This window comes from Daphnia magna, linkage group LG1 (genome assembly GCF_020631705.1).
Source record: "Daphnia magna isolate NIES linkage group LG1, ASM2063170v1.1, whole genome shotgun sequence".
NCBI classification, from domain to species: Eukaryota; Metazoa; Arthropoda; class Branchiopoda; order Diplostraca; family Daphniidae; genus Daphnia; species Daphnia magna.
The window spans coordinates 76,020-100,066 of NC_059182.1; the positions used below are offsets into that span (position 1 = coordinate 76,020).

General features: G+C 50.5%; 1 protein-coding gene across 1 annotated transcript; it reads right to left on the reverse strand.

Moving 5' to 3' along the window:
* Positions 1-325: 325 nt before the first annotated feature.
* LOC116936108 (mucin-5AC) lies at positions 326-23,774 on the reverse strand. The gene is given in 23 exon segments (XM_045174801.1): positions 326-1,040; positions 1,641-1,743; positions 1,855-1,929; positions 2,669-3,151; positions 3,154-3,994; positions 3,996-5,270; positions 5,272-5,821; positions 5,823-8,364; positions 8,948-9,023; positions 9,588-9,749; positions 11,653-11,829; positions 13,246-13,439; positions 13,715-14,040; positions 14,162-14,388; positions 14,390-15,891; positions 15,952-16,044; positions 16,169-17,102; positions 17,144-19,972; positions 19,974-20,201; positions 20,275-20,413; positions 22,898-23,054; positions 23,197-23,500; positions 23,571-23,774. Coding segments are annotated over 20 exon segments (12,948 nt in total). The 5' UTR covers positions 20,329-20,413; positions 22,898-23,054; positions 23,197-23,500; positions 23,571-23,774; the 3' UTR covers positions 326-763.
* Positions 23,775-24,047: the final 273 nt, after the last annotated feature.

Below are 24,047 nucleotides of genomic sequence, written 5' to 3' on the forward strand. Positions count from 1 at the left end.
ATAAGAAATTAAAATACTTGTTTGTTTTTTTTCCTACATTTCCAGATGATACGTTTAAATTACGGGTCCATCAGTTAATTGGAAGGGAAACTGGAACATGAACTTACCATCAAACAAACTCACCTGAGATGTCATTTTGTTTTTGTTTTTTTAGTACGAATCACTACAGTTGGTTGCCATATGCAAGTTGCTGTTTTAGTGAGGCTTTTACAACAGCCCAAAGTACATGACACTTGTTCTCAAATCGATATCGAGAAGGTGGACGCTGTGTAGTGGTGGTGGTAGACACATCATCATCATCATCATGCAACACGTAAAAAGCAAATCAAGCAATGCGACAATGTATTGGCACACACACACCCCATCAATCAACTGTTTTTCTTTTTTCTTCTATTTTTTTTTTTTTTTTTGTTTTTGGTTCCTAATGAAAGGTGACGAATAGATAATAAATCAAATTCCACAAAAAAAAACGCAATAAAATAATAGTACAATTTTGAAAAATAAGAAAAAAAGAAGCTTTTTTGTTTTAGAAATATTGGGAGGAGGAAAATATCGTCACAATCAGCTGATAGCGCAGAGATAAAAAAATAATAATAAAATAAAAAGTCAGAAGAAGAAAAAAAAAAAAGAGCCGAAAAGAAAAGATATAAAGTTTTGAGGGTCCACCACCATCAAAATAAAAAATCACGTGGATGGATAGATGAATTAACATTTGAGTAATGAATTAAAATCCAAACATCATATTATGATTGGAGGCCAAGGACTAAATGAAAAATGTGTCTGTGTGTGTCTGTGTGTGTGTAAATGGATGGAGGCTTAATTGATAAGAGGAGCTGACCTGATAGTCTGCGGTGGCTCGTTTGCAAAAATTAAGCATCCTCTCTTTGATTTCGGCCGTGTTGAGACGGGGCCTCGGACTGGCGGGTACCGTCAAGAAATTCGGTGTCGTTGGCCGGCTGGTTGGTTTCGTTTCGAATTGCTGGCCACCGAGTAGCGCCACACCACCAAATCCACCAGTCGCTGTTGCAATGCTATTACCACTAAGAATGGGTCGGGGGGTTTGGTTTCACTCATTTCGTGTGTAAGTGTGTGTGCGTTTTCTTTTTCTTTTTATCGGCGAAAATGGGAGCTAAATAAAACTGCGCATTTTTTGGGCTTTGCTTTGCTTTAGCTGTTTAGGGGCTTAATAATTCTAGACTTAATTCGATAAGGGGGTTGAAATAGTAAAAAGAGAAGAGTATCCAAACACAAAAGGGCGCTATGATCGAATTACTAATTTGGTGAGTATACAGATTAGCAATGATTATTATGACGATATTATATAAGGCTACTTTACTCAAATAGAATTATTATTATATTAATTATAGATTGGACGGTGTGCGCTATCGGTTGAACCACACACACGAAAAACAAACGAAAAACGAAGCCGCGTGCAATAATCAAAACGCCAAACACAAAAACAGACGCTTTTTTTTTTGTTTTTTTGTGAGAGGGAGAGGCGATTAAATAAAATAAAATAGCGTGCTGCCATCTCTGTTCTAATCCATCGTCCCCTTTTCTTTCATTATTTTTTTCTTTTTGATAATCTGGTTGTGGGGACGGAGGGAGAGGACTGTGTTTTGTGCGTTTAGTTTGTTTACCTCGTCGACGATTTGACGGATTGATCCAGTTGCTGGAATTTGCTGAACGCCGACTGACCGGGTTGACCGGATCGAGTGAAATTCGACTGACGCGTCATTGTCACTGATCACCGCGAGATGGCACCACACGTGAAAACAATCGTTTCATTATTCAACATAAAATTTTTTTTTCGGGGGAAAATAAAATAAATCTGACGATTTTGAGTTGGCTTACCTTCAGTTTTGGACTGGACGGTCGACGAGCCGAATGCGTTGTTGTTGCTGCTGCGCTGGATCACGTCAGCCGGACCTGAATAATTCAAACACACGGGGGCAGTTTAGAAATCTGGCGTTAAAAAATGAGACGAAAAACAAAGGAGAAAACAAATAAAAAATCAAGAGATGAATAAATAAAATAAAAAGCTTAACGGAAATGCAACAATTGATTAATCATAATAAACAAAAACAAGAAAAAGAAACGACACGGTGTTGATGGGCAGAGCATTCTGGCGGACAAAACACATCAAACAAGGTGCGCCTCGTCCAAAACCAAAGGACGATGTCATTCGCAACTCAACGCATCGACAGGTGAATGATGAAAATGAAAACAAAAGACTGGCGAAACATGGAGCCATCACCACCAGTGAGTCAAACGGACGGAAACAGACGGAAACGGAAAAAAAAAAAAGAAAGAAAGAAAGAAAGAAAAAAGGACAGACATGTCAACCACAAAGGAAAAATGTAAGATGCTCAATTGTTAATGACATGCTCCATCGCCTGCAAGGAATAAAAACGACATCATTTTGGATGATGTTGCCGGATGAGGTCGTGTAGAGAGAGAGTGAGGGCAAAAGAGATGGAGGTGGCAAAGTCAATGGTTTCTTTTCCTTTCTTTTTTTTTTGTTTTTTGAAACGCGAGCGTCACTTGAAAAGTCAAGTCAAATATATCAAAAAAACAAAAAAACAAATGAAAAACGACACTGCGATGGATAAGACAGGAGAGGAGGTGACAACAGAGCAGATGCAGCGGATGCGCATGTCCCACTCACGACTTGATGTGTTGCTGCTCTCCGACGGCCTCATCATCAAACTCGAATGCAAAGTGATGCTGGCGCAGGTGGACGCCTCCCACGCCCGTCGGCGGTCGGCGAATTTGCTGGGGCCGGTCTCGTTCTTGGCCGGCGCACTCGAGTGCCGATGGTCGACTGCGTTTCGACTCGTCTGCTGCTGATGCTGGCGGCGCTGCTGGTCGGCCACCGGCTGATGGCTCAAAGGGTTTTCATTCGAATGGACCGAACGGTGGCCGGCTGCTTCCGGACTGAGAATTTGGTCGGCCAGAAACTGATTGAACAACTCGTCCACGTCACTGCCACCAGAGTTGTTGTCCAATGAAAACTGGCGGCTCGTCAGCACCGATCGGCTGCGACTGGCGGCTGTTTTCGTGACGCAACTGTTTGGTTTTGGACTCGCACTGGTCGACGACGTGCCCCGATCCTTGGCCGCAATCGGGGCCGCAATCGGGGCCGAGACGGGGGCGGCCCCGAAGCCGAAGCCGAGGACGAGGCCGTGCCGAAAAATTGCAAAATTTCTCGCTGCTTTTTCTCGGCGCTGTCGGGCGACAGAGACGCTTCGAACTGTTTCGTGCCCAGCGACGGGTTGCGACGCAACATTCCCGGCGATATGTCGGGCGCGGCCAACGAGTTCACGTTCGTGTTGATGATCAGACTCTTGGGTCTCTCCAGTTGCTGTTTAGCCCCGGTGACGATGCGCGAGGAGGAGACGCTCTTCATCAGCAAACTGGTGGGCGAGTGATCCGACGGCGAGGCCGTCGCTTTCAAATTGGCCGCCGCGTAATTGAGAGCCGAACTGGCAATGCTGTTGTTGCTGCTGCTGCCCGCCGTCGAGTGGGCCGACGACATGACGTTGCGGGCCACTAGGCCGACCAAGGTCGGGCCGGGCGCATCCACGTAATGCGACGCTGTCGCATTGGGGATTGTCAGATGATCCGGTTTCAATCCGGTCAGCGTTAATTTTAGGGGCAGAGAGTTGGGAGGAGGAACGGCAGATGGACCGAAAGCGGACGAACTTTTGGTGCGCGACAGTCCAAAGTCGTTGCTGTTGTTGAGGAGGAGGCCACCGACCAGAGCCGGAGGGGTGGTCGTCGAACGAATTTGGTGGCTGGAAAAGGATTTCTTCAAAATGCCGCCGCAAGAGGCGGCCAGACGAGTGTGCGGCCAGTTGGGCACGTGACGCGGCGCATCGTCTGCAACGGAAAACTTTTGAAGGATTTTCGTCAAATTCTTGAGGCCGGAAATGTTGGACGTGGAGGCCGGCGTGGGCGGTTGGACTTTGACCGACGGCACAACGACGCCATCCACCCCCATCATCCACTTCGTCCGCTTCGTCTGACGAGCTGGACGAAGACGAAGCCTCGTCGTCTCCTTCTTGATCCGCTTCCACGTCGTCGTCCTCCTCTTTCGAATCGCTGCGCAGACTCGACTGAGTGCGAACCGAGGAACACGAGCGCTCGTTGCGCAAGCGGCGGCCGCTCGAACTCTTGATTAACGTGGCGGCTGTTGCGGATGATGCGCCGCCGCCGCCGCCACCGCCATCAATAATGGCCGTCCTGGCCGAGCTCATCTTTCCCGGCTGGCCGTGATGAGCGGACGCCGCAGTCGGTGCGACACAAGGTTCAACCGTCATCCGAAGGCGCTGGAGGGCAGCATCTTTCTTCTCTTCCGGCCGTTTGGGCGTCACCAGAGGCGATGGCTGACGGGTTGACGTTCCACCGACCGACGTTCCACCAACCGACGAGCTACGGATGGATCCGTTCGTGCGGCTGCTAAGATGGAGCGGCTCGACTTTTGGAACAACGGCAACCGTCGCAATGGCCCGTTTCGGCTCTTCCGGCTTCCTCACTCTGACGGGGCTCTTCATCACTTCTGTTTCGAGTTTCAGCGTCGGTGGCGTCGGTGACGCCTGCGGCTTTGGCTTTGGCTTTGGCTCCGTCTCCGTCTCCGGCTCCAGTTTCACGTCCGGCCGGTGGTTGGCCTTTGCGGGGGGAATCGTCGGCGACGGTGGGGCGGCCGCTTTCTGCAATTGCGGCTTCACCTGGAATTGAATGTGGGCCGAAGTGACGGCCACGCATTGATTGTCGTCGGCGCTGGACCTGCGGCTGCGACTCTGCGTCGGCGTCGTCGACGTCGAATTGGGACGCGACTCGAACGACGAGCGGATGTTGGCAAACTTGTTGGTCCACATGCCGCCGGCCGAAGGATCCGACGGCAGCGGACGCGCCTGGAAGCCTCCAGTTGAAGGCTCCGCGTTCTTCTGGAAGAGGCTCTGAAATTTGCGGTCGTTTTCCGTCTTGATGGTCAGCCGGCTGGGAGCTTGGACGGGCCTCCACGACGACCCGCAGCCGGGCGAAAAGGCCACCGTGTTGCTACGACGGGCCCTCTCCTTCCAGGTTGGCATGGGTGCCATGGCCGTTTTGATGTACTGCTCCTGCGCCTTTTGCAACTCGCTGTGCATCGCGGCATTTGTCACATCCGCCTCGGCCGTCCTGCTTTCGTCCGCTTGAGGCGCTGATTTCACTGCTGGCGACTTTGTGTTGTCGTTCGAATCGATCGGGGCCGGCAGCGCATTAGCTTCTTTCTTTACTTGCAACTGGGTAGACTGGGCTAGACTGGGCAGGCGGAACGACGGCCACAGGTTTGAGGCTGGAAAGCGAAGAAGGCGCAGTCAGTTTGGGCGAAGTGGTGGCCCGAATGAGTAACGGATGGCTGTGGCCTTTGGTCGCCTCCACCACCGCAGTCGTTTTCGATTTGGCTTCGGCTGCATTGACTTTGGCCGTTTTGTCCACTGGCGATTCGGGCATCAAAAGCGGAGACGAAGGTTCGCCCACGTTGCGCTCCGACATTTGGCGACTCAGCGACGCCTTAATGGCCGCCTTGTGGATGGCTATTTGCAGCGTCTCGGCCGGTGTAAACAATCCGGCCGACGGATCGGCTTTCAAGTCGGTGCTCGACTGTCGTTGGACATCCACCAGTTGGACCGGTTCGGCCACTTTGGCCGCTTCGTCTTTCGAGCCCAAGTTCAAAACGCCCACCGTCACAACTTCGTCTCCTTCTTCTTGCTCACTTTCCTCATCTCGGTGGCTTTCAACCATTTCCTTTTGATTGGCCACTTTATCATGGCGCTTCGTTAATCATTTCCTTCTTTTCGGCTTCTTCAACTTCCGCATTTGGCTCTTCAACCTCAGTGTCAGCAGGGGGAGTTGGCACGGCAGCTTTAAAAGCAACTGGGGCGTGCGCCGTCTTCATGGAGAGGACCCAACTGTGGCCGGACTTGCTCGGTTTGAGGCCGGCGGCCATGACGACGGGCGAGGGAAGATCCGGAGAGAGCGGAGTCTGAGGCGCCGAGGACAAATCGGAAGCGGCTCGATCCACCGACGAACTGCGGCTGCTGTTCCAGTTGAATTTCTTGAGCAAACTCGACTTGGCTTCGGGCGTGCCGAGCGGCGTGTTGAGCGGCGTGACCGTCATCGAGGCGGCCGCACCGACGCTCTCGCTTCGCTGGAACGGTTTCGGCAACCTGGGCGCGTACAACTCGCCCATCGATTTCTGCTTCAAAAGGGGATAGGCGCCAGCCGATGGCGACGTCAATTTGAACGAGGCCGCTGCGGCGTTGGGTTGCGACGGCGCCACACTTTGGCGCACGTCTTCCATCGACTTGCGCGTCGCCGCCGCCAGGCGAATCGATTTGCGCAAATCGACGCTGACTTGGCCATCCATGGCGGCCGACGTCTGCGACCTTTCCGCTTTCTTTTTGGCCAACTTGACCTTCCAAGGGACGCTGGAAGGTCCGTGCGAGCTGCTCTTATTGCGGCCGACGCTTCGACTTGTGTCCTCGGCTTCTGTTTGGGCTTCTTGCGGCTGCTCTTCTTGCGGCTGCTCTTCTTGCGGCTGCTCTTCTTGCCTAACCGGTCGTTCCGGTTCCTGTTTCTTTTCAGCGTGACGCTCGTGATGCTGAGCCACACGTTGCGCCTTCTGTTGGACTGGACGTAGCGGATCTTGTTGGCTCGTCATAGGCCGTTGTTCCAGCGTCACTGGCGTAGTCACAGGCGTAGTCACAGGCGTAGTCACAGGCGGCGTTTGCGGCGTTTGAGGTCGAGAGTGTTGGCGAGAGGCCGACGGCGGCGATCCAGTCGTCTGCACTTTGTTTAAGGAAAAGGAAGGCAAGCGGACGGCGGACGCTGGAGTTTTCGGCGTCACGACGGGAGCCGGGTTCAATTCGGGCTGCACAAATCGGCCTCGAATGCCAGATTTCTCCAACACTTTGATCTTGGCTTGCGCTGGCGTCACTGTCGTTGCCGCCGTCGCTGAATTGCCGCTGGCGGAAGAGGAGGGATAGCGACACCAGACGGGGCGGAGGCTCGACGCCGGAGTGGTGGTGGTCGTGCTGTGCGCCAGGAAATCCATGGGCGATCGCCAGTGAACTTTGGGCGGAGGCAGCGGACTGGGAGTCGGCGTCGGACTGGGACTCGTCACGGGCGTGTTGGGCTCCGAACTGGAGCGCCACGACAGCCGATTCGGCTGGTGATGTCGATGCTCGCACGATGCCGTCGTCGTCGTCGCCTCCTTCGACGACACGCTCAACAGGAACGAGTTGGGACGAGAAAGCGGCCGCTCCGCTGGCGGCGCGGCGAACGTCTTTGCCCGCAATTTGACGCACGTGATGCCGGACAGCGACGCAGCGGAACCGGCTGGACTGGCCACCGTCACCATCGTGTTTGTCGTTCCCGACATTTGATTGGTCCTTTTCTCGACGTCATTTGAATCGGGATTGATTTTCCCGTTTCCATCCGCTGGTTTCACGATCATCGTCATCGTCGTCGCTGTCGCAGCCGAGGTTGGAAGTGACGTTGCAGCAACTGTACAACCGGTGCTGGCAACCGGTGGAGCAAGAGTACCGGAAGGAGATAAACAAGCGGAAGCAGATGAGCTTGGGGCGGGCGTCGGGTCGCTCGATTGTAGGTGATGCAGAGACGTTTTCAATCGGTCAATGAGGCCAATCAATTCCGTTTGCTGCTGCGGATGGATCCTCCACTGCTTGTCCAATCCGCCAGAGGCCATGTGCTGGTGGAGAACCTCTTGGTGGTCGGTGGACGGACCGACGTTCAACTCGGCCAAGTCGTCGGGTTGCAGCGACGTTTTCAGTCGGTCCAAAACGCTGTCCACCTGCCGCAGGAAATCGCCAGCGGCCGGCCCGTTGGATGGCGTCGACGCCGACGCCGACGAGGATGCAACACAAGTCTGCGGCAGCTGCTGTTGTTCCAGCGACAATTTGGCTAAATTGGCCATGAAACTATTCAAATCCGACTGGCTGTGATTGGACTGCGTCGTCGAATCTTCGCCGGATTCCGTTCCAGAATCGAACAGTTCGCCGCTTTCTTGCGATTGAATGGCCGCCGGATGATGGACAGGTAATTCATTCATTGGTGGAGCATCAACAGCGAGAGCAGCTTGTGCTTGATGATTTTCGTTGGAAGTCGTCGATCCGTGTGTTTGCGCTTGTCGACGGACCCAGTCCATGACGTCACTGTGGGCGGCCGATGGTGCGGCCGATAGCGCAGCCGATGAAACATTGGACGAATTTGCAGTGCAATGAGAAGAAGAAGAAGAAGAAGAAGAAGAGGAAGAGTGGGAAGAAGAGTGGGAAGAAGAAGAAGAGTCGCCATCGTGGACTGAATAGAATTGAATAAATGTGCCAACCACCAGAAAGAGAGAGAGAGAGAAAAAAACAATCAAACCAGCCCGTGATTAATTCGATTTAAAAATCTGAAATGATGACAAAGAAAAGAGTTGGGTTCCAGGAAATAGGAAGATAGCGGGTACTACATAATAGAATAATAAGGGATGAATAAGGGGTTTGGGTGGGAAATGTTGCAAAGGAGACAGGAAAGAGAAGATATTAGTCCACTCGACATAAAAACAAGTTTTTCCGATTTGTTTGTTTTTTTAAAGAAGAAGAAGAAGAAACGTGTCTGTTTGCTTTCTTTTCCTCTTTGTTTTTGTTGTTGGCCTCTCATCTGATTGCGCTGCGTTCGAAGAAAATGGCCAGCCAATCACATGACACGTCTCGTTGTGTATAATCACAAAAGAAATTGTTCCAATGAAAAAAAAAGAAAAGACGACGAGAAGAGAAAGAGGACAAAGAAGTGAGAAAGAGAAATAAATAAAACCAACACAAATTCATGGCAATTCACATCCGGGATATGTCGGCCAAAACTGACGAATGGATAGCAAAGGGAGAAATGGGGCGTTTACCTTTGACGTCGCTGAGCAAAGTCTTGATGCGGGCGCGGATTTGGCGTCTCGTCTCGTAATCGTTGCAATTATCCAGCTGTCAAGTGCGGCCATCCCATCCATTACGAAAATTGAAAAAGAAATGCATTTCATGTTTTTTGTTTTTTTTCGATCTTATTTAGGAAAAAAACAAATATGACGATGATCAGTTTGGCCATTTGCTTATCTCGTCGGTAGTTGTTTGCTTCCTGTTTTGCCCGCCCAGCCCTGCCCGGCCGACAACATTGAACACGCGAGAAACGAGGCAATAGTTTTATAAATAGCTTTCCTCTTCTTTCTCTTTAAAGAGCCCATTTCACCTCCCCCCACCCCACCCCACACACACACAGAGAAACTTCTTCTTGCCTTCAACAACAAAAGATGTGCAGCTGCAAGGGAAAGGTCGTTACTAAGCAACAACTCGCCGTCCATTTTGCTGCTTTTCTTGCTCGTGTGCGTGTCACATGATTGCGTCAAACGTTGCACACACGCCGTTATAACAAATACACGATGACGAGTCTCATCGCTAGCCCCAAAACTCTTGTGCTAAAAATGAGCTTTTCCAGAGATGTTTAAACCAAAAAAACCACAAAAAAAGGGCAGTTCGAAAATCAAAACTTACCAGTTCGTTGAGCTTGAAATCGTCGGTGCACGTGTTGATGTCGATGCCGTCAATCACGCAACCCGCCCGGCTTCCAGCAACAGCAGCAGCAGCAGCTACGCCCGGAATAGAAGTTTGCGCCATTCCTGTGCCTATTCCGATTCCTCCTGCGCCGTTTCCGATCTAATCAAATCAAACGAGGGCGTGGCCAGCAAGAAGATAATTCTTGTTCTTAATCAATGTTCACACACACACACACATAAACACGAGAGCGCACAGTTTTTGATTCGCAAAAAATGAAGGAAAATCATCCGTCAACAGACGAAATGAAAACTGGAGGAATTCACTCGGCGATGGGTGCAAAAGTGTGAAATGGCACGTCGCTGTCTTCGTTGGCACACGGAATATCCGTGTTAATATTCGAAAGAAAATATTCTTTTTTCTTTTTAAGAGAGGGGGAGTCGCTAAAAGGTGAAGTTATTAAACAAAACAAAAAAATTTCGTTTAATGCCTGACATCCATCAAGAAGAAGAAGACAGAAGAAGAAGAAGAAGAACCGAAATTCAAAATAAAAAAAAAAACGGGGAAGAAGAAGAATGGGAGAGAGAGAATAGCAGAGGGATTTGTTCTCTCTACCGGACGGATCCGAAGCCAAAGACGGACTGACGCCGTGACTCAGGACCACTCGCAACAACACACAAAACCTTTCTTTGCTGTTGGCTGTCTTTTTTCCATCACTTTTTCCTTTTACATTTTTTTAAAACGAGAGAAAGAGAAGAGAGAAAAAAAAGGTACAGAAATAAGTAAAACTTGAGGGAAAAAGAAGAAGAAAGGAAACAAACAATTTCCAGACTCCACCCCTCACAACGTTCACCTCCTTGTTGTGTATCGCCGATGCTCCGTCTGGCCCCCACCGTTAAAAATAAACCGGCCAGGCCGCCGCCACCGCCGTGTGTCTGCCTGTCACACACACACACACACACACACAGACAGACACAAGAAGAGGTGCAAACGCGACTGCGCCCCCGTTTCGTGGGTGAACTTGTCTTTTGCGTGAACTGACGGCGGAACGGGGTGGGGGGAGGCACAACACTTGGTGTGCCGTGAAGGGGAAAACCAAGTAGAAGAACACAAAAAAATATAAGGCAGACTGTCCTTACAAGGGCACCAGTACCGTCAGCCCACCGACCGACAACGCCCTTTTTTTCTTTTTTTTCTTTCTTGCCTCCTTTCTTTTTCACCCCCTGCGCCCCATTTGTTGGCTCCTCCCTTCTCCGACTGGCCAACGAACTGCATAGCGCAGACGCCGAACAAGAGTTTCCGTTTTTGTTTTTTTGCCCGTTCGCCTTGCTCCAGTTTTTGACGTTTAAAAATACAACAATCAACAGAGACGAGCGAAACGTTGTGCACGCGCTCCTCTTCCCTCCGACCTGACACACCCCAACATCAACTGTCGACGACGACATAGCCTCGATCCTTTTGCTTCAAACTCACCGACAAAAAGGGCAGCACACGATGGCCAAGGATTTAGAAATTTGTCTCCCCCTCCAAAAAAACAACAATCAAAACAAACCAAATGTGGTCGTGTGTTGTCGACATTCGAGTCAAAGCGATTGTTCTTTTTCTCGATTCCGTTTTCGGATTCGCTTGTTTTCAGCGGCATGTCATCGCAAAGATGGAACGATGAAAACAAAAAAAGAGAGAAATAAGATGCCGTGTGTGTTGCTGTACAAATGAAGAACAAGGCCGCGCCCTACTATCACCACACGCCAAAATGAGTCCAACCCCTCCCCCACTTTCCGTCCAAACGAAATGTTAAGAAAAACGAGAGATTTGAAAAGAACCCAAGTGGCTTCATATTTAATTCATAGCAGATTGCCACTCGTTCAAATTGCCTCTTTGGCCTCCATCTTCCCATCATTTCTAAGGGAATTCTTTTTTAAGGGGGGGGGGAATTTAACATAAGGCGGATGTCTAACCCAACTGGACATTTATCCCAAACTTAGCCAGGGTTCTTCTCTTACCCCCAAAAAATAAAAAAATAAAAAACCAATCAAATAAAAAGGGGAAAATTGAAAAAACGTACGTGATCATCGGAGATGGTGGCAGTGATGTTGAATTGCTGCGGCTGGTGGACGGTGCTGGTCGTTTGGAATTTGGCCGTCGAGGAAGAACGACGGGTCCACGATGCGCCGCTGTCTTCGTCTTGTCCCGATTCGAAAGAGGATCCCGTTCGTTGCTGGGTCGACGTCCGGCTCAATCTCTGTACACACCAATCACGAAACATTAGACGCGTGTGACGATGGCAGGGCCATGAAATCAATGGAAATCGGTGAAATGAAGGGGATTTCTTTGGTCGTGAATGGAAAGAGTTGGGGACTTGCGAGTAGAGGCAGTAAACAACAATAGAAAGAGCAGCTGCGCGTGAGTCACGCACCGCCTCAGAGGACACCATCTTTTTTCTGCTATCTGCAACCGAGAGGCCATCCATCACGTCGTCGTCATTTTGGCTTTTGGCTGCCAACGTAACAAGCGAATAGAATTTTTAGATTTTAATTTTTTAAGGAAAAAGAAGACGCGTGTGGTTTTCTGCATCAGACATTGGATGGCCGTTCAAGTTACAAGTTAACATTTAAATAAAAAAAAGCCTTTCACCATGTCCTGTCTGTTCATTCCGATTGTTCGGTGTGCGTTTTTGTCTTTCGACGAGAAAAGCGACGCCTTTTTCGTTCGTTGCACAACCAAATCGGGCCAGGCTCCTTCTCTCTCTCGCTCTGTCTCTGTCATAAAACATGATTTCCATGGACCATGGACATTGGACATTGGACATTGGACGCGGATTTGAAAACAAAACACAAACGAATAACAAACCGGCTATCATTTGGATTAATCTGTTGAAATGTCAAGCAAAAAGCCAAACGACTTTTCCCCTTGTACGACAAACGAAAAAAGGCCAAGAACGAGACAAACTGAACTGGCCTTATTAAACACGTTCGTGCCCGCGTTCGTGTCATTAACAGTCACTTGACCCACTTTGCTCTTTGAATTTCGCACAGACGTTAGGGAACACGATTCGAGAGCCAATCGGATGAAATGGCATCCGACAAAAGTGAACTATTTTTGCACGCACCAATGCGAAAGCAGCGAAAACAACCAAAAAAAAGATGCTGCGTTAGTCACGGGCTTGTCAACCGCAACACACAACAAAACATCACGTAACAAAGAACGAAACAAAACAAACGCGTGATTGTGGATCAAGGCCAAAAAACCCCCCAAAAAAACGAGTTTCTTTCGTTTGGCCGACTGCTGAACACAAACGCAATCGTGTTCACACGTTAAAAATGATGAGTCACCCAACACCCTTTTTAAATGAAAATTGACGTAACCTTGTCCCCGCTGGCAACTTGACATGAAAAAAAAACCAAAATTGAGTGGATTCATTTTTTTCATTTCTTCTTAACTCACAAACTTTCGCAGACTGACCGACCAAATGGACTCGTCCTTTTTTGTAGAGCAAACGAATTAGAAAAACAGGTGAAATGGACAGGAGCCAAAGAATTTGAATACAACGACTGGGCAGAAAATTGAGGACGCGACACCGTTTTGCAAAGAGCCAAACAGCTCGTCAAAAACAAACAGAAATAATGAAAAAGATAAAGAAAAAGGAAAAAGTTTGTACCGTTCCATCGGCGCTTCGCTGTTCGGTGCAAGAGCTGAACGATTGGAGCGACGCTTCGGGTCTCGACGGTTGGCCGCCAGCGACACCGGCCGACGTGGCCGCCTGTTCCGTGCACTGCACCAAAATCTGCGCTCCAATCAGTTTGTTGAGCAGAGACAGCGACCGTTCGTCCTCGCTGCTGCCAACTGCCGACCCTAAATGATTGCACAAGACGTACCACGTCAACAAAACGAGAAAGATGAAGATCAAGGCAGTCCACGTCATGTTGACTGGCTAGGACAAAAGAGACAATGCCATTCCTCCATCCAAACAATCGATTCTTTGGCCGTCCCCAGAAATTCATTTTTCTTTTTTGTCTTTTTCTTTTTTCAGGTTCACTTTGGTCCTCTTTCGACGGCTATTTCTAGCACTTGAAAGAGGAAGTGAAACGGCCAATGAACAAGAAAAGGAAAAAAACGAAGCAAAATACCGGCGTCGGTTGCGCGCATGCGTCCAATGATGTCCTGCATCCCTCTGACTGGCGTGCGATCCTGCAGAAAAGACTTGGACGTGGTGGCGGTGGTGGTGAACGTGGCCGACGAAGCCAAAGAGTCGGCAGGCGTCGCCACCATCAACGGCTCGTCATGACCGCCATTGACAACCAACGACGACGACGTCGACTGATTGTAAGATGAAGAAGTGCGTCGTTCGCTGCTCGACATCAACGTGTTGCTCTCCCTCCGCGTCATAGACAAGGCGCTAAACGGCTCATCCACGTTGCGCTCTTGGCTTTGCCGGTCCATCGACACTCGGCTCCTATTTTTGGGGGTTTTTTTTCAATTTAATTTTCGAAATTTCATTGTAGACGTTCAATTTCTCAATTTCTCAATTTGAAACAAAAACAAATCAAAATTAGAAATAAAGAAAATAAAAATACCGGGCAGGTGAGATGCGAAGCGATTCAGAGCGGACCAGGCCAATGGATCCACCAGCGCCGTCCGCATTGTTTTGAGAGCGGAAACTATTGGACCGGTAAATGAGTCCGGCCTTGGGGTAAGCCGACGATTTGCTCACTTGCGCTTGACTCTTTTCTTCGCCCGTCACCAGGAATTTTTGCGCCAGGGCGCGCACCGACGCGCCCGTCGCCGCCAGCGTTTTGACGCGGAGGCTCCGGCGAAGGCTTGACTCCGCCCGAGCCGTACGGCGCATTGTTCTCCGGTTGGCTGGGACGGTAGCGCTGATTGATGCTGCCGTGCCGTTGGAAATTGGAAGTCTCGGTGCCGCTGACGGAAGACGAAGAGATGCGATTGGAACGGACAGTCAGCGGCGAAGAGCTGACAAAGGTCGAAACTGGAGCTGGAACTGCAGCTGGTGGGAGCGTTTCTTGCATGGACATTTTGGCCGTGCTGACTCGCGTAGGCACAGACTGGTGCGGCTGTGCCAACGGAATCTCGGCCACCTGAACTGGAACTGGAGCTGGGGCTGGAGCTGGAATAAAAGTGGCCGTCGACGTCACAGCAGCAGCGTCTCGGGGAATGGACGGTTCTCTCGGAATGGACTTTCTGCGCCACGGCGTCGGATCGTCTCCAGTTGGAACGGGTGCAGCCACTGCGGCAACCGACGCTGCCATTATCGGAGACGTGACAACGGAACTGTTTCGACCGGAAGTAGACAGTTGGAATGTCGACGTGGAGCGGACGGAATGTCCCGCCGTCTCTCCTGACAAAACGAAAGGCGCAGATGCCACGGCGGGCACGGCCCGGCTGCTCATCGGCGCTGGCGCTGGCGCCTTGGACGCCGTCGACGCCGTGGAGAGCGTCACGCTCGACGTGTGCATCGTCGGCGAAGGCTCCACTTCGATGGAGAACTTGCGAGGCTGCTGCTGCTGATATTGTTGGTGCGTCGATCCGCGCCGGTTGTCCATCTTCACGTCCTGGACGCTGTTGTACTGGACCGTGCTGTAAGTGGGCGCCGCTCCGCTGCTGCGGCGCTCCATCAGAGCGGGAGCCGGAATTTCCGTCACCACGATCGACGAGCTCTGCACCGGATTCAGTTGGATCTCGATGCTCGACTCGACGCTGGCTTTGCGCGCCCCACCAGAGTCCAGCGTCGCGGCCGACGACACCTCGACCGACGTCTTGCGCGAGGACGAAGTCAACAACGAGCAAGACGTCGACGTCGACGTCATCGCTTGGTCGTCTTTGACGGGAGAGGGGACCTCTTGCGGCGACGGAGACGACCAGTCCTTGGGCTTCTTCAAAATGCCGGGCCGCTTCATGGGAGGCGACGCCTGCGGGCCGGTGGGCGTCTGCGACGTCGACAACTCTTGGTGACGCTTGACGATCGTCTGGAACGACTCGGAGCGCTCAATCATCTGCTCGATGGCGGACGACGACGGGTCGGGCTCGTCGGCGCAGTCGGGGCTCGGCGCCACAAACGAATCCTTCAGTTTGGCTTTGGGGCGGGTGGGCGAGGGCGGCGGCGCTTCGACGGTCGTCGCCTCGGCGCTCGACACCTGCTGCTCGTGAATGCGGATTATCTCCCTCAGGGCTTGACTGCGCTCGCTAATGATGGGCTCGGCGCGATCGCCGTCCGCCTCCGTGTCCGTCCAGTTGGTGAAAGTGTCGCGCAATTTGGCGCGCGGCTTCTCTACCGGCTCCAACTCGCCTGGAAAACGTAAACGTCCGTTACGTAACGACACATCAAATGAATAGAAAGTCGTGTCACCTTTCGATTGGACAGTTTGCGATTCGTGCAGTTTCTGCAATTCGGTCAACGTTTGCGACCGTTCGATGATGATCGGCTGTGGACTCTGCTGCCCTGCTCATTGCAAATCATTGGCAAACGTCAGTGTCATTGGCAAACAGTCAGTGTCATTCACACTTTTCGATATACAAACGATATACAATACAATACAAATCAATGCAATGCAATGATTCAATACCTTCATCAGCGCCGGTGATGTTCAAGGGCTTGGTCGGGCGGCGGCGGAGGGCGCCCAACCCGAAAAGCGGACGTCCATTTTCATCCATGGGTCCCGTTCCGTAACTGGACGTGATGTCCAGCGTCTCCGGATTGGATTCCGGTTCGGGCAAATGAGTCGGCGTCTTGACCATGTTGGCCTCCGACGATTGGCGACGCCACGGGGCTCGGCTCATGCGCGGACTGCTCGTCTCCGACGACCCTTCTTGATCGGACGACGACACTGGAGTGGCGCCACCGTCGCCGTTCACCTGTCCAGCCACCGTCACCGTCTGCTGCTCTTCGGCCACGCGGGGCACGAACTCTTTCGTCTCCGACCGGCAGTCGTACGGTTGGCTGATTTTGCGCACTTTCGTCTGCTGCGTCTGCTCTTGCTGAGTCATCGACGACTTGCGGCTGCTCGACTCGCTCGTCTCCGACGTCATCGTCGTCATCATCATTGATGTGGTCGAGACCGAACTCATTTGCATTTCTTCCACCACGGCCACCTCATCTCGCTGGACCGTTACCGCAAGCTCCGCTGCTGCTGCTGCTCTCTCGGCTGGCACTGGTTCGGCTGAAACCGGTTCGACTGGCACCGGTTCGACTGCTGCCGGCGTCCTCATTTGATGAACCGGTTCGTTCTTGGCTTCAGCTGCCGATTCGGACGGTTTCCTCTTGACGTCGGCCAACTTGTTGCGGTTGGCCGCTGGTTCAGAGAAGGACGTCTTGGGGGCCGGCGCTGCTGCTTTGCGCGTCGGCATGGGCGAAGAGACGGCCAGGCCCAGTTTCTTCTTGACGATGCGCATGTGAGCGCGGATGCGACTCCTGTCGTCGTAATTGGTGGCCGTGTTCAACATGTTCTCCAATAAAGTCAAATCTTCAATGTCTTCAATGACTTGGCCTTCACGCCGGTGCTGCTGCTGCCGCCGCCAACGGCCGTCACGTCGTCAACAACCGGTGCAGCAGATTCCTGAGGCGTTGGCGTCGTTTGGCGTCCAGGTGGCGCTACCGTCGCCACGGCCACGACATCCTTGATCGGCGATGGTGAACGCGATTTGGTGAACAAACCGGCCGAGCTGCTGCGGCTGGGAACGGGCGATTTCCACGAATCGGGCTGGCCATCTCTGACGACGGCGACGACGCTGGGCGGACGCGGTTCGAGTTTGTGGATGCGGGGGTTGTTGGCCGCCGGTTCCCACAGTTTCGTGTTTTCACGCTTGATGGTCGACGTGGCTGTCGTCGTGGCGTTCTCAAACGACGACCGGATTTTGGAAATGTTGGCCGTGCCGCCAGTGGGCACCGCTGGCGGAGGAGCCGCTTCCGCTTTGGCAGACTCGACAGCCGGCCCTTCCATCGAATCGGAACGGAAGAGAGAACGCGCTTTCTTGACGACCGACGGACTGCCCAGCACCGGACTGGCCACCGACAATCGACTTCCGCTCTTGTTCAACGGCGACGTGGCCGATTCCGCGCCTCCGTCCGTCGGCGCCAACGAACCCGTGGTGATGACCGACAACTTTTTCGGCCGTTCCATGTTCTCTTCTCGACGAGCACTTTCGGCCACAACTTGTTCCGTGCACGGCTCCTCGACAGCTGGCGCCGGCCCATCCTCTTCTGCCACACCGTTCGTCTGCGGCGCCACTGGTTCGTTTTCTTCTCCTTCGTCACTGGTCTTTGCCTCCTGGACCGGTTTCTCAACCACTTGAGTTGCAGTTGCAGTTGGTGTAGCTGTTGCAGTAGCAGTAGCAGCACCAGTAGCAGGGGGAGGAGATGGTGAATGACCGTGACCAACATCTTCAACGTCTTCAACGTCTTCAACGTCGTCATGGATGTGCGGATGCGATCCATGCAGAGCGCAACCTTCAGAATCGACATATTTCTCGACGACGCTCATGACGTTGTTGTGCAGGTCCTTGCGGGCCGGACGGCCGATGCCCGAAACGCCTTTGTTCGATCTGGTGCTCGAACTGCTGCTCGAGTTCATCCTCCACGGCTTATCCTCGTCGCGATCGCGCACCGTGATCGTCCTGGTCGTCTCCACCGTGCGGATCATGGCCGGCCGGCCGAGCACCGTCGTCGGCTTACTCGACGACGGACTGGCCAATTCTTTCCTCACCGACGCGGCCGACGAAGACGATCTGCTGACGCTCGTCGTCGTTGTTTCCGTTTTCTTCGTTGCCACTTTCTTATCCGCAGACGAGAAGGAAGACGACGGCTGGACGCGAGGGCTCGATGTCGCAGTCGATCTCGTCGACGCTGGATCGGCCGCGGCTTTGCGGCTCGTCACTGGAGTCGTCGGTCTATGGGTGCCGGACGCGTTGACGGGCCGCTTCCCTGCGGTCGTTTTGGCTTCTTCATTGACCACCTTCTCGCCTTGGATTTCCTTCTCCAGCTGCAGGAATTCGGTGACTGAATCGTCCTGGACCGCCGCTTCGCTTGCAGTGGCGCCCGTCTTTTTGCCTTTCTGGGCCGAGATGGGCGTGCTGGTGAGACGCGGGATGCTGCTGCTGCCTTTCAGGCTGGCCGTTACCGTCGCAGTTGTTTTGCTGCTCGATTTGGTCGTGTTGCCAGCGCTAGTGGAAGACCCGCTGGCGCTGCGATTGATTCCGCCCAATCCCGTGCGGCTGCCCGACCCGCTGGAAGAAGACGCGGCCGTACTTTTGCGCAGTTCGGCTGAATCGGCGCGTTTCTTGTTGGCCGGCGAGGCAGAGGTGGCGCCACGCGACGGCGATTCAGACGGCGTCCGTTTCGATCTCGTGGCGCTGCTGCTGCTCGATCGGGCAACTGGTTTCGATTCGGTGGTGGGGACGATCAGTTGCTCCACTTGTTCCTCGATATTTACTGCAGCGATTGCAGCTGTTCCAGCGGCTTCAGCGGCCGAATGATTGGAAACGTCGGAATCCAGGCAAACGAGACTGTGGGACTGATGATGCTGCGTCGTCATCGACGTAAACGTCGTTTGCGTCATTTCCAAACTGTCCGCTTGGCTGTGATTGTCCACACCGTCCGGCTCCGGCAGGTTGTTCTCCAAATTGTCGAGCGAGTCCGGCTCGGAAAGGGCGTCGTCGATGACAACGTCGCCCGTTTCAAACTTCTTTTTAGACACGGAAACGTTTTCCTCGGCGCCGTCCGTGCTTGTTATGGCGATGATGGACGACCTCCTCAAAGCCGCGTCGACGGCCGTGATTCCGTCCGATCCGCTAAAGTCGCCTCGATTTTCATCGTCGATGTCGTCGATGACCTCGTCTTCGTTCTCCTCCAAAACGGCCCCGTCAGAGACCCTCTGGCGGGTGGTCTTCGTCAGCGTGACGCGTTGAGTCACGGCCGCCGATTGGCCGGACTCGCGGATGCGCCTCCACGTCTCCGTCACTTGTTGGATGGTCAAAATGTCGCCTTCTTGGAACTCACGACGACGCGATGACGACTTCAATTCCTGGTAAGAGGAATCCGATGAGACGGAAACATTCGATTCTTCCGGCCGGATGTTGAGGCTCTTCTGGCCCGGCCCGTCCGCCATAATCAGTTGACTTCCAGAAAGCGAGTCGGGTGACATGGCCCGTTCGCTCGTTTCCATTCTGCTGCTGCTGCTGCTGCTAGTCGTCGACGTCTGGCTGGACTCTTGCGTTCCGCCGGACGCGGCCAAAATCATTTGATAGCGTTTGGTGCGGACGCTGCTCTTGCGGCGAATCTTTTCACTGACGGCGTCTTCTTCCTGGTTGGCGTCGTTGCGTCGCTTCTGATCGACTTGTCGACTTTGCCCGTTGACTCCGTCCGCCTCGTCCGTCTTCCATGGCAGACAACGAGGAGGAGGTGGTGATGGTTTCGGTGGTGGCGCTACTGGTCGAGTAATTGTAGGACGAGGTGGCCGATTGCGACGGAAGCGAAGCGGCCGAGGGGCTGCCAGCCGTCATCACATCGTCCGACGTGTAGAAATCCTTGAGGCGTTTTTCGCGCAACTTGTACATGCGAGCGCGGATGCGTCTCTTTTCGGCGAAATCCTCCGTCACTTGCCACTAGACAGGAATTTGTTCCGTTTCATTTTTTGCCAATCGATTTCAATTGAAAATTGAAAAAATGTTGTCTCACCATTTGTTTGAGGACATCCTCATCGTCGATCGTGTCGATATCGACAGCATCCATGGTGATTGGACTGGTTGATGAAAGAGTTTGGGCTGTGTGGTTTGGGAAATCCCAATCCTCGTCAAGTGAATTCTTTTCTTTTGCTAGTCCAAACAAATGAAATCATTATTTTCCTTTCAGTTAGAAAGAAAACTAACAATAAAGGTCAGAACACGGCACAGCCAAACTTAAGAACAAGGTCCCCCTTTCACTTTCTTTTTAAAGAAGAAAACCCCCCAAAAAAAAAAACGAATTTGCTGTTTTTGGGTTGTCTGGAATGTGTGGCAGGTTGATGAAGTTTATAGTTCAACCGCCCACTCACACAGACACACAGACAACCAGACAACCAGTCACGTCTACGAAACGCAAAACCAAAAGAGGCGACCCAGTTGGGAAACGAGCCAAACCTTTTCCTTCCAACGAGAATCGAACACGAAACATAAAAGGAACACGTAATAAATGCTGTTTTTCGGTGTGTTTGCTTCAATAGCCAGAAGAAAATAAACAGCAATAAACCACAAAACGTTGAATAAAAAAGCGAGTGCACGATCAAGTTGTTTTTTGTTTAAATAGGAACAAGCGAGTGGTGGCCGTCAATCAGTTGTGTACGTAGTGTTTAGCCAATTCCAGTTTGTAAAAGTGAAAATCAACAGCACACGATTTTCTAATAATAGAGTCGCTGTTTAAACGTAATCGATTGACCCGTCGTTTCACAAATGCAACGACCACAATCGTATTTGAATATGAAATGAGACGATTGCGCAAGGCTATTAAAACAAGCAACGCTATACAAAATGAAAAGGGAAAATGTGGGTTACATAAAACGGCAAAGTGCACGCCCGGTGAATCGACACATCCCCCCTTCCCAACTGCGATTGTTCGTTAAGATTGAAAGTGTTTTTTATCTCTCCGTGTTCTTCTGCGACCCGCCACATCATCATCACGGGCTTCTCTCTACTGTGTCTGCAGCAATAATAGTTTGACCCCGATTTCTCGCCAACTTGCTGCTGCCATCCACCTCTCTCTTTTTTCCCTCTCTTTAGCCAATCAAAACGGCACATGACTCGGTTTCGTGACTTTTCATTTTAGCCGCCATTGTTTGTTTCATCCGCGCCACAAACATAGTCGAAAGGAATACCCCTCCTAAAAATGAGGACGAGTCGGTCCCGTTTTTCAACAACAAAAAAAGGACGCGTGCAACTTCAATCAAAGCTCCCCCAAAAAAAAACTCATTTTCTTCACATCCAATTTTGATTCAATCGTAAAAGAAATGTTTCAACTCGTTTAAGCACTTAATGTATGCCACCTCTAGTTCTACAAAGTGAATCGAAGAAGAAAGCGAAAATCAGGCGCAACACGAAGAAGAAGAGGCTAATTAAATATTCATGGGCAATGTCTTGTATGGCCCGTTCAGACGAGATGGTGACTAATCAAAAAAACAATCGGCCATTTTTCTTTCAAATAATGACCCGATAAAACGAAAGGGAAAACATTTTCTTTCGAATCCAACACGCCAAGAGATCGAAATCAACGTTTGTTTATACAACGCTGGGAAAAAAATAAAGCCAACCACCTCGACAACAAATCCCCCCACAGATGATGTTCTTTTCAACAGAAAGAAAAACTAATTGGATAAACAGACTAAAAGATTGAAGCAAAAATAAAAATTCCTTTAAAAGAAAATAAAAAGAATCTACAGGATTATCAAAGTGTACAGTGAAAGAAGAGTGGAAAGCCGGGGACTGTTTGATGCCCGAATAAGGTTTTGTCCTCCCTTCTCCTTCCAACTTCTTTGAGGGGGGTGGATGCCCATACATGGAATCAAATGAATAAAAACTGAGAAGAAGAAGAAAAAGAAAACTATAAACGAGAGAGAGATGCCCTTTTTCGTACGCAAACCCAACCAGAAAAAAGAGCTCTCTCTTGCACACAACATTCAAAACTTTTCCTTTTTTTTTTTTGTTTTTTTGTTTCTTTCTTTTTATCTTTGAGCTGAGATGGAGCGCAAGAGAAAGATAAAAAGGAGGCGAATACCTGGTGTGTGTGTGCAATAGACAAGCAAAAGAGAGAGAAAGAGAGGGGCTAGAACACACCTATGACTCACATAGGTAGGCAAGGCCAAGCAGGTAAAAGAAGAAGAAAGAAACAGGTCGTCGTTCGTCTCAGTCAAAAGCCAGAAAGAAAAAAAAAGAGAATGAACAAACCGAAACGAGAGAAAATCTCTTGAACCAAAGAGAAAAAAAACTGAATTAAGTTTTTTGCTGTCAAGGGCACACGCTAAACAGAAAAAACTGGAAGAGCAACCGAGTCGAAAAATGATACGAATAAAATTTTTGAAACGTGAATCTAACGGGCTAGTCACGAATGACTTTGGGGTAAAGTCAACGGACTTTAGATTATTTGCGGATCGGATAAAAACGAGCCAACATGTACCGTTTGCTTTTCCAGCCAAGAAAAATGATGAGCTATTTTTCTTATCTGATGTGATGACGCGTAACTCAAGTTTTCTTTAAACTGGCACAACCGAAACAAGCTGAAGAAAAACACAAATCGATAACAAAAAATGGAATCGGAAATAATTGCGACTCACCTGGTGATTAAGAGTAAAACAATTCCTTTTTGAAGAATAATCTCGTCGTTTCTTGAAATGTTTTAGGATTGTCGCTGGTGATGATCAGCTGGTGTCCAGAACATGGCACCCCTTCTCCTCGAAATGGATTTTTATTTTCTTTCACGCAAGAAAAACACTGAAAAGGTGATGCCAGGTATACCAGATGGTTAGAATTTGATTGTGTCATTCACACAACATGAAAAAAACAACAAAAAAAAACAACAAAAAAGAAGCTGATGTAAGCAGACGAATTCCAAGCTCTTTTTGTTTTTTGTCACCTTTTAATTTTAGTCGTTGCCGTTGATTTTGTGCTGTTTTGATTCACCCCCAACCCCAATCGAAACTCAGGTCGTAGGTAGAGTGAGAGGATCCACCAGTAAAAGACGTGGAACAGCAAGTGGTTCTGTGCTGGGCAGAAACGTGCGGTCGCGACGATGGACGGCAGTCGACTGAGACTTGCTTCGTTTCTCTCCTTGGCTTCAATCCTCTTTTCGTGCGGTCCGGGGGAGGGTGAAAGCCTGTGGTTATAGTCTTTTTTTTGTTTTTTTCCTTCTTCCATGTTTTGGTTTTCCACTGCAAAAGCTAATACACAAGTGAAAAAGGAAAAAGGTTTACACACACACTGCCACACCAAGGTTTTCTTATCGTGTACCGTAATTTCGGCGGTTCCCGTCCGTTCTGCACGTTTCCTCGACTTATTGGGAAATTTTTCACATATTGCCTCTTCTTTTCATCCAGTCTTCTTGCTGATGAGAGGTAATTAGTTTGCTGCAAATTGAAATCCCTTTCCAGTGTCTCGTTGCTTTCTCCCCATTTTCTCCTGGGTTCTTGGCTACCACCTATTAGGTGAGGGCACCTGCAAATCAAAAGATAACAATCTATATTTGATTAGGCTAGGAATCATGACGACACCTTTTTAACGGATATTAAATAAGAAGGAAATACCCAACCACGTGTGAATCAACTTGTACGTGGGTCAATTCTCCTGTGCTATCTCAGAGCAAGTTGCAACCAAATCATTTCAAATTCATTTTACATACGGCTTTCGGTAAATACATTGTACTGGACAAAAAAAAGAGTAAAAATCTGTCAATAAAATGTAAAATATTTTTGAAATACTATACCAAAC